A 13,592-nucleotide genomic window follows, 5' to 3' on the forward strand; every position below is an offset into this window, starting at 1 on the left:
TCTATCTATCTATCTATCTATCTATCTATCTATCTATCTATCTATCTATCTATCTATCTATCTATCTATCTATCTATCTATCTATCTATCATTTACAATAAAACAGTAATATGCTTGCTGAGGTATTCACAGAATACAGTGAGTGGTTTCAATTGAAGTACGGTCTCTGAATGTAAGACGTGTATGTGTTGCGTTTGCTGTGGTAGGCAGGTGAGAGTTCAAGCTTTCCACTGATGATAGTTTGCTTCTGTAAAACACTGTGTAATGTTTATTTGAAGGATGAGAGAGAGTTCACAGCACACTCGAAACCGGGTGTGGGAGAGAAAAGGCTGCAGCGAGGCAATCGGTACCCTGCTGACTGTTGAACACTGGATGTATGCAGTCCTTTCCTCCTCTTGCCTCCTCTCGTTCAGATTTTGAAATATATGAGGTTTGGAGTGCAAGACAAAATGGTGTACACCTGACACTGGGTTGAGCTTTCACCTGTCTAATGCTACACTGGGTCAGTGCAAATGAAGGAGAGGCAACAAGGAGAGGAGAACAGTGTACATTGCTAAGATTTATGTGTTATGTTTTCAGTGAGACCTGTTCTTTGCTACACTCAGATTGATTCCTTATAAAATTTCTGTTTGTCATTTTATATAGATATGAGTTTTCTTTATATTCAGTACAAATATACATATGCATTTCACTATAAGATATATTTTCTTTTCAAGGAATATTCTTGAATAATCATGAAGTGCAAAAGCGAAGTTGATACCTTTCCAAATGAACCTCTAGTCAAACCGATTGAGAACCATCTAAAGCATTTTCACCATCTGCACTCAGTGGTGTATTTAAATCTGGTTGAAATGTACCTTTTTTCCCACTTAAGTCAGCACAGCAAGACTGGCCAGCAGCTGGAAAATTTTTAATCAGTCTAAGCATACTAGATTTCAGGGTTGGGTTCATGGTTGACTTTTGGTGAAACATGGCACAGCTCCATGTATACATGCAGAGATTTACAAATTCCCTGCTTAAAACCACCTCTGGTAGAGAAAGGCCACTGTGCGATTGTCCAGAATTAGCATGTATCTTAGACAAATAGGCGCAAGCCCTTGCTCCTTCTTATTAAACACTCAAATCCAAGACGAATCAGTTTAGATCACCGGCAATGTGGTACAAATGTCAACCAAATCTTTCTGCAGAGAAAGATTCATATAATACAAAAGAACCACAAAAATGTCAACAGAAACCAGGATCCAGGGGATGTTTCCATATAGGTTCATGCAACATGGTGAAACTTTATCATCATGTTCTGAGAAGCAATTTTACAAAAATACATGCATCATGTCATCTTTTTGGATATAATTTATGTGAAGAAATATATGATTGGCTCTGTGTGATATACTCTCTATGCCAGGTCTGCAGATGGAAATCCAGTCTAATAAGTCAATGCTGTTTTGAGAGATAACTTCCACAATGAGACAAACCTTGCTGGTTGGCAGGAATATTGAATATGGAGTCTAGGAAGTTGATGCTTTGGGCACCACAAGTTAAAAGAATATTAATTGTCATAAGAATTTTTAAATTGAATAAGAAAGCAGTTCCTCAATGACATACACACACCCACATCATTCACAACACAAGAAGTAGAAATATCAGTGGATGTTGCATGTGCTTGCTCATGCAAACACAAACGCACCTTGTCTACACTCCACAAAATTTCTTTTTATAATTTTTCAAACATTTTGAACTCGTTATTTCTTTCTTTCGTTATTTTTTTAAAAAGATAGTTCAATCAAAATAAGTCTTGCATTTTTTTTTCGATGAGGGAATTATTTATTTAATACACTATTTTTTCATAGTTTTTCATAACCTTTATGGTTCAAATCCTCACAACAGGTTGACACCTTTTTATAGAATAAAATATCCACAACCGGATTTATTTCTGCAACAGTCAGATTTTGTGTGTCATAAGAATTACACCATTGGCCTCGATGACACAGCCATCCAAGAAAAGTAGAAGGGGCCGTTTGAAATGCAGGGCACAGCTAAGAATAGAGGACATCACGCATCGGGTGGCTTTAGGATGATCTGTCATCATGGGGGCTCCCATCTGAGTTCTCGGTCTCCCCTTCAGAAATGGCTTGCATGGGGGCTGTGTAGAGGCGACTGCGTGTACTGTAGCGACTACTGTTGGCTACAGGGGGTATCCGAGAACGTCCTTGTCGAGATGCAGCTGACATAGGCAGGGTTTTCGATGCAAAACTCTCAGAGTTGGCCCTGGGAAAAAGACCTGGTATCTGGATTGGGTCGAGGCCAGAAATGGGGCTCTCCTGGAGCGTAGAGGGTGGCTCCTCTCCCTGTCTAATGGGCCCTTCCTGGACAGACTCCCCTGGTGTTTTAGGGGTAATAGGGCTTTTCAGAATCTCTGTAGCTGACATGCGATAGCTGGAATCAGTTCTGCTTCCCTTTTTTAACAACAAGAGTTTAAATTCCTCGTTCGACGTACTTGATTTCTTGGCGCTGCGATAGATTGGTACAGGGGCTCGTTGTGACCCAACAGCAGTGGCTAAGGTAGCTGGAATGTTGAGAGGAGGTGCTGGAGGGATAATGACGGTGGACACGTTGCTGGGGGTCACTGGTACTGGAGGGCAGAGACGAGACTTAGCATTTAAGTCGCCAGAATCTTTACGACCCAGGACCTTTCTCTTGGATCTAAATAAGGAAATCACAATACAGTCACAATTAAAGTAAAGACAAGGAATAAACAGAAAACAAACATGTAGCAGAGTCAGTACAAAAAATAATCTAGAAAATAGATATATTACAAACACTGCATAGATATTGTAATTAAGTATATTGACCAGTACCTGTGTATCATGGCAAACAGGTCCTCAGTTGTCCGGGTCTTATTGGGTGACGTGAGAATGATGTCATCATCCACTTTGGTGTCATCCATCAGAGGGGAGAGCGAATTATCACTGGGTGTGGAATCTGTAGCACACAACATCCCTAACACATGTCATCTGGCTGTCTGATCACTTAATATACAGTTGATGAAATAGCCATCCCTTAAACTGCCTTTTTTTTTTAGAATTTTAATGTTGTTTTGTGATACAACAGCTTAATATTAATAAACATCATGGCATTTTGTGAGATTTTCTTTATTTTTTACAAAATAATACCCTACTTCTTCTGGAAGTGGTATTTTGCTTAGAAACATACCTTTACTGAAGTAATCCTCAGTGTCAGGAGTCGTGGAGTCATCTTTGCTTTCCTGTGGCTGTTGTTGCTGGGCACTTCTGGTAGCACCTGATGTCACTTCCTCCTCTTCTTCCTGTTCTTCGTGTCCTCTATTTCTTGGGTCACTGATTAGGTAAGAATGCAATGTCTCCATTGTGGTACCAGGCACTTTGATTGGACTAGCCCAGGGCCCTGAGTCTGAGTGGGATCCCCCAGCAAACTCATATGCTGGGGGTGGAGGATGATCTGATCGCATACCTCCTCTGGGACATACAGGTCTAGGGGGTTCTTTCACGTGCTCTTCCTCTTCCTCCTCTTCATCTTCATCATCATCATCATCCTGGGAGAAGGAGCGTTCTCCTAAAACCCTAAACTCAGGATGTGCACGAGATGAGTGGGTGAGCCCTCTGAACTCTCTATGAGAATGGATGTGTGTGTGTAGATCCACAGGAGATGGATGGGGAGCACGTGGGACAGGTCGATGCACAGGTGAGCTGTCCTCAGAGAGGTCTGATGATGGGTCCATTCGGGTTCGGAAGGCAGTCATAGCCCAGAAAGTTCCAGGTCCATAGCGGTCCTGTCTAAGTAGCAGGCTTTCATAAGATGGAGGCCCATCAGGATGACGGCCAGGAGGTGTTGGTTGTGCATGCTCAGGGGAGGAGGTGTGCTCGTGACCTGGTGGTCTAGGAGGAGGTCTGCGAGGAGGGAGAGGCCTAGTGTTAGGAGGTGGCGGAGCCAGAGTAGAAGCACTAGGAGGACATTTGGGTCTTGTAGCAGTTTCTGTTACACTTGGTGTTTCCTGGTCTGTAGTGTAAGTAATTTGTGGATCTGCAGATTGGCTAACAGAATGAAGCTGCACTGATCGAAGAGCAGACGGTGTTATCGCTGACAGATTTGAACTAGGAATTGTTAATGTAGAGTTTGAACTTGGTGGTGGGTTGGTATTTGATGCTTCAGGAGCCAACAACTTTGTGCCAGTGGCTAAAACATTTGCAGCTCTGTGTTTGCTATGGTGCAATGTGTGCATGTGGTAAGTCCGGTGGGATAACGTGTGTCTGACATAGCCACCATGAAGGATACTGAGATCCAGCTGAGAAGGTGGAGGTGGAAAGTCTGGGTCTCTCTTATAGCAAGAGGAAATGGAAGCTCCATCTCTGGGGAAATGCTGCAGGGAAGCAAGAGAAGACTTCCTCTCTGGCACTTTGGGCTTCCTCTTGCCAGTTGAAGGAGACAATGGTCCTGGGAAAAATGCTGCCGAAGATGTGGGCAGGGTTGATGTAGGTGTTTCTGATTGGCTGGAATAACCACTTGATGGTGAAGCCAGACCAGCCAGTTTCTCAGGAGACCCTAGTTTGAAGTCTTCAGGTGGGAGTGGTGAACTAGTTGCCACGGTGTCTGAAGCCTGGGTAGGGGCCTGGGTTTGGGTTTCTGTGGAAGAGGAAGAGCTGTCTGGTGACTTGATACACTCCATGACAGTAGTGCCTGTGGCGGTGCTTGAGTTGGACATGGATGTGTACTCACCATTGTTGGACTTCAGTTCACTGTTATGAAGCCAAAGGTCTGCATAGTCAGATTGCACAGCACCTTCATCTTTAAATGAGTGTGTATCTGCAGAGCTGAAAGACATGGGCTCTACTATGTCCACGGTTTCCCCCAGTCCCATTCCCCATGTTCCCAAAGGCTCTGCCACTAAACAGGATGTCTGTAATGGTTCTGGAGCAACTCCAAGCTCTAGGTCCAGTTCCAGCTTCATATCTGTGGAAGACAAAGTAAGCTCCTGCTCAATAACCATCTTTGGTTGATCCTGATCTGCCTGTGTGTCCGTTCCGACATCAACACTACCACTGGGTTCCTTTAGTGAGGAGGTTCGTTTGGGTGGTGGAGGTTTGACTTTCGGTTTCCTTAATGAACGAGATGTCCTCCCCAGGGTTAGAGTGCCTGCTCTGAAGTCAGCTGAGGGCTCAGGGTAAACTCCATGTGATAGTGGTGCTGCCACAGTGTTGGACTGACCACAGTCAGGCCCTTGGTCTGCATAGTTATACATGTATCCTCTATAACTCTGATTACACTCTCTGATATGCACAGAGGAGGAATAGAAACCTTCTGTATCAGATGGGTAATGAGAGCCAGGCTCTGTTTCAGTGTTGCTCGTTTTGTCACTGAAGCCAGCTTGGTCTTCAAGGCTATGTTTAGAGCTGTACTCTTGGGTTACCCCATGGCTCTGGCTCAGGTTTTGGGTCTGGTCAGGGTCTTGATCTTGGTCAGTCTGATCTTGGTCTGGAGGGTATGTCCACTCTCCTTCACTGGCTGTACTGACCCCTGCATCATCCAGCTGGTCTGTGGCTGAGGATGTGAATGAGCTTGATCTGTGACCCTGGCCTTGGGGTCTGAGGTCAGAGTGATATGAGGGATCGAGGGAGAATCCCTCATCAATAGCATTGGGCACGGTGTTGAGTGACAGCTCTGAATCACAGTGGGATGAGCCTGTCAAGGGTGGAGAAGAGGGTGGCGGGATGGTTTCAGATGTTTGTGAGGGGCAGGTAGAACTAGAACCACTCCAGTTCCCGCTGGATGACTGGTGGTCTTCTTTGTGATCCACATGGCTGCCTAAGACTCCTGTTGTAGACACTGAATGAATAGGGCTACTAAACGTATCTGAGCTTGACGAGATCTCGCAGCTGCCCATGTCAGCCTTGCGTGGTAACCGTGAACGACCCCTCTCCATCCAGCTATGCTCTGGGCTTCCACCTCCTCCACCTCCTCTGTCTCTCTCCCCAGTTCGCTGCAGCCTTTTTAGGCTTCCAAGCTGTAGCGGCTCTGGAGCTGCTTGGTCATCTGTGCTCTCCTCTTCATCCTTCATCATCATCATCTTCATTCTTGGACTGGGGCCAGCTGGAATAAAGTCCTCTGCTTCGTAAGGTGACAATTCTTCATCCTCATCATCATCGTCATAATTGTCATCGTCATCCTCATCACTATCCATCAGACGTCCACCCTCTCGTGGAAGGCTACGGGAGCGCAATCGCCCACCATGGGATGTGGCTGTGGTGTATGTTGAGTCTGATTGGTCACCAAGAGAAGAAATATTTCCTGTTGAATGGGACAAAGAGGCAGGAATTCCCTGATGGCCTCGCTGAGCTCTAATACGCCTTCTGGAGGGAGCAGCTGTACCTGAAAATGAAAAAACAGAAAAGAGAGAGGGGAACAGATGGAGATATTTCTTAATGCATGTGGCCTGTAGATTGTAACTGCAAAAAAGAATTAATTATAATTCCAGATCAATTAATCAAGTTTAGGGATGAAAGTAGATAAGCAGCTTCGAGATAATTTTCATGCAATGGGATCTAGAGGGTCTTTGAAAACAGAGTAGATTAATCAAGGAGGAACCGTGATGTAATGTGTGGTAAAAGTGCTCACCCTAAAGAACCTCCTCCAGTATCAGAAACTTACATGCTATAAGAAAATCATCTGTCTGGCAGCCAGAGTCACGAGTGTGATGGAGGCGACCACTGACTGAGAGTTCTTCCTGACAGAGCGAGAGTTGATGTGGATTGGCATGGATAATCACTGTGCGCTCTCTTGCCACAGGTGATTCATCGGAATCTGAAAGCAAAGAATCAAAGTGTCTTTACTTTCGGAAATATCCTGCGCTAACTTTTTCATCTGAGTTTTTCTTCAGAATGTGATATCCACAAACAACCCCGCAGGAAGACGAACCCTTAAATAAACAACAACTTTGTTTTTTAATATCCTTTTGGCTCGCATCTTTAAACTTTACACATAATTGTGAAGTTTTTTAACTCATGATCAAAATAATTCACATTTAAGCCTCTTTAAAAATGGAGAACCAAATTAGCTGTTTGCAAAAAATACATGTCATCTTTTTTATTGCCAAAAGTACAAAAATACATAGTATAGTAAAATACTATGTGAGAAGGATTTTATTATAACATACCCATATCGTGCTGTACTCTTTTGGGTATTCCTGTTATGGTTTTCCTCCTCCTTAGCTTCCTTCTCCTCTGAAGAACTGACTGAGAATGGACTAGAGAGCATCGAGCACTTGCTTCCCTGTCAAACCCAACTCCTGTAATAACAACAATGTATATATAAAATGTTGTTTAATAATCTTTTTAAAGAAACTATCTGGTATGATCCCAGGTTCGGGAATATCTAGATGAGAAAGTCTCTGTTTGGGTCCTGACAAAGGCCAGTCAAAGTCATCATCATCGTGCTATAATGATTTTAGCGTAGGCTGTATGTTTGTTCCTGAAGTCCTCCAAGATGACTGGTTCAATCTTGATTAAACTTACCCTATAAACTGCCTAGGGTACCAAGATTCACAACATCTATATGGCAATTGATTAGAATATTTACTTCAAATAAAATGCACTGTTTTTTTTCTGTGTATGTGTATATAGAAACTGCACAATTGAGGCCAGTTACACCTTTTCTATGCATGTAAATAGAATCTAACATTTGCACGTTCATATGCTCCTTACACATGCGTTTTAATAGTCACCATAGGGTTTAAGCCATAAGAATTGTCAAGTTTTTATTTTCTATCCGGTACAATTCTATACCATTAACTATGGGTGAGCGATGGTCACAACAGATTGCAGAGTAAGGGGAATCTTTCCAGACATGTGCATGGTATGGCCAAAGAACCGTGATAGTTGTAAAAGGCCGCAAGTAGTTGCTGCAAACAGCAGGTTTGGCTGTTCTTTTCTTTGAGGCAATATATTTCTTTGCCACTTCAGTTGCATCTTAATTTCTGTGCTTACAATTAAAAGTTCCTATTATTGCTATTAATGTGCGGTTTAAAGCGTTTGACCTATTGCAAATGGTAAAAGTACTGCCCTTTCCTCTTTTAGTGACTGTGCAAACGTGTACTTTAAAACAGTGTTGAAATTTATATTTACTAGTAACTATGTAGTTTGTATGTAGTTCTTAAATAGAGCTTAAGCTATTAAAGCTTATGATCCCAACATTTACAAATAACAGAACAGATATGTTTAACAGTAACAGCCCATGAATGAGCTGTAGCACATACCGAATAAGGCCTGTGCATTATATGTTTCAGATTATCAACTGATTTAAATGCTGTTTATTTTTCAACTTTATTTTCTCTTTCTTCTTTAACTTACCTGTGACATTGATCGGGATGATACAGGAAGAGATAGCATGAGAATCGCCAGATGACTTGTGATCTGATGGTGGGACGTTTTCCTTTGACCAGTTTGTCTGCTTATCCTGGGTTGAAGGTGCACTGGGGGCTGAGGCCTGGGCTCTGTTGCTTCCCAAGACCTCACCGCCTTCACCTTCCCCTGTAGAGGTAGCCTGTAAGAAACAGGCAGAGATTGGTAGCATTAAATGTGCGTTAGGATTTAATTTAAGAAAGTTACAGATTAACAGTAACTACTTACATTGGTGAGGTGAATCTTTCTTTTTTTTTACAATTTCTCTAACAATATCATATACACTCATGGACACTTCATTAGGTACACTTTGTTCAAATGATGAATGACACAAATATCTATTCGGCCAATCACATGCCAGCAACTCAAGATATTTAGGTTTGTAGACATTGTCAAAATTACCCAACAGAGATGAAATTCAAGAATCAGAATGGGGAAGTGATTTTGAATGTGGTTTGGTTGTTGGTCACAGAAGTGTACCCATCTTCTGGTGGCTGCTTTGAGCATGATAACATATCATGTCACAAAGCGCCAATCATCTCAAACTGGCTTTTTGAACATGACAGTGAGTTCACTGTATTCAAATGACCTCCACAGTCATCAGATCTCATTCTAATAGATCACCTTTGGGATGTGGTGGTGGCACAGAAGATTTACATCCTGGATATGTAGCTGACAAATCTGTAGCAACTGTGAGTTTATCTTGTCAGACCAAAACCTCTGAACAATGTTTCCAGCACCATGTTGAATCTATGATATGAAGAATTGAGGGGAAAAGTGTCCAATCCAGTACTAGTAAGGCGTACGTAATGATGTGTCCAATGAATCTATGCAATAGCTAAGTCTAATTCAAAGTACTCCACACTGAAAGCTGTAGCTGAATGACTCAAACTACTAAACAAGTAATATGATAGGAAGATTAAAAAAAGAAATCAAAACGAAAAAGCTTGGTACCTTTCTATTCCATGGAATGAAGATGCAACTTTCAATAGGGTGAAGTGAGTAAAAGCACTCAAACTAAGAACACAAAATATAACAAAAAATAAATTAATTAAGTCGATGAAGTGACATGTGAAATCCAAAAGATTTAAAGTAATTCCACATAAAAAGATTAAAGGAAAATCAAAAGGTGACAACTGAACAAGGCGGTGCACTCTTTTCAACCTTTTCTCCCCAACAGATATTTAATCGATGCTGCTACATGTTCCTGTTCTTCAACCCAAAACCCAAGAAATTTTTTAACATATGTTATATAGTAACAATCCTGCATTTATCTCCTAAAATAAAAGCTGTAAAAAAAAAAGAAAAGAAAAAAAAACGGTGTACAAATATTTGACATCAGATGTCAGGTATGTCACTCTGACACATCTTTCTTACCTTTCTTTGGATCGTCTGAACATCTGCTTCTCTTGGCCTCTCCTGTAGTAGAAAGAAACACGCACATAAAAGCAAGCATTGTTTTTACACACACAGGCAAATGTTGTAAAGTCTGTCAGGACTGAAAATGATCAATTTTTGGCCAAGTGTAAATGTTCTTTCTTACTTTTCTCTGTATGGTCTGGATTTCTGATTCTTTCACAGGCCTCTCCTTCAAGAGTTTTCAAAACAAGAAAGAGTAGAGCGAGTGTAATTAAAAACACACAACCTCTACACAAAAAAGTTCCAAAGCAATTAAAAAAATAGAAGTGGTATAAAAGATGTAGCATGATAACATGTAGTTCCAGACACACAGCCTTAACTGTGCACAAATGTGCATATAACATAAATTTCACATTAGCATGTGTCAATAGAAAAATCACAAACAAATTTCTGTTTTACCTTCCTGGGTTGATAGTCTAAGTCTCGCTCCCTTTCTGCTCTCTCTTGCTGCATGCAAAAGTTAGAATAAGATATTTTATCATTTTATTGGAAGACACGAAGTACAGATTTCATAAAAACCAACAAAAAGTTGTGCAAACAGCACCACACGGCAATTTGAACCAGTTAAGGAAACACTTTAAGTTTATCTAAGCAGCTTATTGTCACCTGTACACAGAATTCAAAGTAAGCAATTTTCTGATTTCATATCAATCAGTCTATTTATTTATAAATATTTATGTCGGCGATCGTGGCTCAAGAGTTGGCAGTTCGTCTTCATAATCGGAAGGTTGCCGGTTCGAGCCCCGGCCCGGACAGTCTTGTTGTGCCCTTGGGCAAGACACTTCACCCGTTGCCTACTGGTGGTGGTCAGAGGGCCCGGTGGCACCAGTGTCTGGCAGCCTCGCCTCTGTCAGTGTGCCCCAGGGTGGCTGTGGCTACAATGTAGCTGCCATCACCAGTGTGTGAATGACTGAATGTAGTGTAAAGCGCTATATAAATACAGGCCATTTACCATTTATAAGCACATTTAAAAACAACACAGGTTGACCAAAGTGCTGTACATAGTTGTGATGACCCACTGCACCCTGCCTTCCTTTTGGCTCATGTGTGTCTTGTTTGCAGGCACTGGAGAGGCGGAGTTCCCGTTTACAATCAGTGACACTGGCAACACCTGGGCCAGTGTGCCAGGACTCTATATAAAAAGCCTTTAGGGCATAGTTTTGGTTGGCTCTGAGACACCAGGTTGGACTTTGGTGTTTTACTTTTGACACTATTAGATGCATCATCTTCCACTCATACATCCCTTCACACACTACTGATGGTATTGATTACACTTACCACTGTTTGTTTTTGACAGTAGGGTTTCTTTTCTGTTTTATTTATTTAAAATAATAAAGCAGCTTGGAATACATTCCTAACCATGTCTGGGGTTTTTTTTTTTTGTTGTTGTCATGACTGTACAGCCCGGTTCATGACAAAAAAGTAAAAAGTAGATCAAACACACACAAAGAACAAAACTCGGTCACAATTAAATTATGTGTTTTTAAACGGGTTTTTAAAAAATGTCAAGTGATGAAGAGATCCTAGTTTCAAGAGGCAGATTGTTCCAAAGTTTGGGTGCAGCAATCGCAAAGGCCCGATCTCCTCTGGTTTTTAGCCTGCTTCTAGGGACAACTAGACTTATCAGCTGACCTGAGAGTTCTATTAGGAGTTTTTTTAGTTCCCTTAAAAGCTATGTTTTCAAAATTGTCAAAACTGTTACTGATTTGACAAGTGGATCTGTTGCATCTGAGCTCCACACACAACATTCACAAATGCAAACATTATATTGGTTCAGAGCATGGAGTAGTTTCTCCTACTTGGAGCCACACGGCAGAATTGTTTTAAGACGGGTTTACACAACTATCATGGCCAAAATAACTCACAATGATAATTTTATCACGCTATAAAAATATGTGATTGCAGCAAAAATTATATCAATCAAATTAATCTCTAACTTTCTTTATTGTGTGTTTGATCACTTGTGTTGCAAAGGAATCGCAATCAAAATATGGGTGGAGGGAGGTGGAACTCTGACACCGTAAGTATATAAAAATATTATCTCCTTTTATTTTGTTTTACAGGAGTCAACAATAAGTGTTAAGGTGCAATATCAAAATACATGCATTTGACTGAAGAAGAATCTTGGAGATACTGATGCCAAATACCAAATTTTATCACAACTTTTGCTACAGATATTAACTGACCACTGATAAGATGCACAGTCCTAAACGAGGATTTATGAAGCAAGGGAAGTCCCTGGTGTAGTTGCTGTCATTTACGGTGAACCGCATCTTAACTCCACCCTGTTTGTTAAACGTAACATACTCTTAGTTCATGTTACTCTCAGTGAGTCCTTACCGCTCTTGCCAGGCGACTCCTCTGTTGCCGCCGGATGGTGTGGGGCGAAGGGAAGGTGGGCATGGGGGGCGCCACTGAGATAGAGATGGTCACCCTGTTTCTCTCCCGACTCGTGGACCGCTGCCGCTGTTGTTCGTCTGTGAAAACCGAACACACGAGTACAAATTTCCAGTCCATACTTTGTACATAATGCAACTTTGCCCCTGATTTCGCCTCTCTCACCTCGGTGCAGAGCTCTGAGACTGAGCTGAGCGTTTCTGTGCAGCTCCTCCAGACACGGCGGTCGGGTGCAAGGATGAAATACATTGTGCTGCTGGTGCCATGGAGCCTGATAGTGAACCGACAGCTTGCTCTCTATGTCGAGGTTTGACACCGCTAAGATGAGAGGAGAGAGACAGAATTAATTCTCTTAAATAGAATCTTTGATATGACTATCCATGTTTAAGTTTTAACTTGGGACTCTTGAATTTGCGTGTACAGTCACAAACTAAAATGTGGTTTCTACATCATAAATAAACAGGACGCGCAGAAATCAAAATTGTCTCCAAAAAAATTGAAGCAAAACAACAATTCTATGAATTGATGGTGAGGAGAAGAAGGAAAAGCGATCAACGTCATCGAGGACCATGTGAAGAAACAGGAGAGAGATGCACTAAATTCACAGAAAGACTATGACAAGCTCCCCAAGATGCTTGAAAAACCTGCCCATAAAATACTTTAGCATAAAATTAGGAAAGCTGCTGTTGTGCTGAAGGCCAGCACAATAAATGTAGATATAATGTAGTCTTCATTCAATCAATATGACATTAATTCATAAATAACTTCACTTTTGGAATTTTAAATAGTTTTGAAGGCAATATCTATTTACTTTTAGAAGAAAGGGCTTTTGCAGAGTGCTTTACGCACACACATACAAGTATACCCTTCGATCCATATTCTTAACTATTTGTTCAGTTCAGGGTCATTAGGAGGCTCGAGCCTATTCCAGCCATCACAGGACTAACACAGACAAAAAGACAAGCATTCACTCCCAACTTCACACCTTTGGCCAATTTAAAATCACCAGTTAACCTAACAAGTAAGTCTTTAGACATGCTTGCAGGGGGAAGCTGGCGTGCCCGAAGAGATCCTACGCAGGCACAGGGAGAACATGCAGGCTCCACACTGAAAGACTTCAGCCAGAACCTTCTTCAAATCTGTTTACAGACAGAATTTGCCAGTCTCTAGTCTGTCTTGTGGATGAAAACACGAGACAAAGCCCTGACACACCAGCAGGTGGCAGCTAAACCCACACCTTAAACTCTGAACATACCAACAGACCACTGTAAATTTCGCAGTCCTTCATGTTTTTATTGCAACAAAGATTTCACCAAAGAAAAATTTCATATATATATATATATATATATA

At 41.6% G+C, this 13,592-nt stretch overlaps 1 protein-coding gene across 4 annotated transcripts in view; it reads right to left on the reverse strand.

Annotated features, from left to right (window-relative positions):
• Positions 1 to 29: 29 nt before the first annotated feature.
• Positions 30 to 13,592, reverse strand: part of nhsb (Nance-Horan syndrome b (congenital cataracts and dental anomalies)) — a 55,550-nt gene continuing 41,987 nt past the window's right edge. For 2 of the 4 annotated variants that reach the window (XM_014340402.2, XM_014340404.2), the window contains exons 2-13: positions 12,408 to 12,560; positions 12,186 to 12,322; positions 10,245 to 10,292; positions 9,970 to 10,014; positions 9,804 to 9,845; positions 9,381 to 9,443; positions 8,376 to 8,568; positions 7,184 to 7,315; positions 6,679 to 6,831; positions 3,211 to 6,399; positions 2,856 to 2,997; positions 30 to 2,700 (exon numbers count right to left, since the gene is read on the reverse strand). In XM_014340402.2, the coding sequence (XP_014195888.1) occupies positions 2,067 to 2,700; positions 2,856 to 2,997; positions 3,211 to 6,399; positions 6,679 to 6,831; positions 7,184 to 7,315; positions 8,376 to 8,568; positions 9,381 to 9,443; positions 9,804 to 9,845; positions 9,970 to 10,014; positions 10,245 to 10,292; positions 12,186 to 12,322; positions 12,408 to 12,560 (4,931 nt within the window). In that variant the 3' untranslated portion in view covers positions 30 to 2,066. The remainder of the gene's footprint in view (positions 2,701 to 2,855; positions 2,998 to 3,210; positions 6,400 to 6,678; positions 6,832 to 7,183; positions 7,316 to 8,375; positions 8,569 to 9,380; positions 9,444 to 9,803; positions 9,846 to 9,969; positions 10,015 to 10,244; positions 10,293 to 12,185; positions 12,323 to 12,407; positions 12,561 to 13,592) is intronic. The other 2 variants (XM_014340403.2, XM_005943294.2) reach the window with 2 other exon arrangements.

This window comes from Haplochromis burtoni, unplaced genomic scaffold (assembly GCF_018398535.1).
Source record: "Haplochromis burtoni strain Fernald_Lab_line unplaced genomic scaffold, NCSU_Asbu1 Contig_262, whole genome shotgun sequence".
Classification (NCBI taxonomy): Eukaryota; Metazoa; Chordata; class Actinopteri; order Cichliformes; family Cichlidae; genus Haplochromis; species Haplochromis burtoni.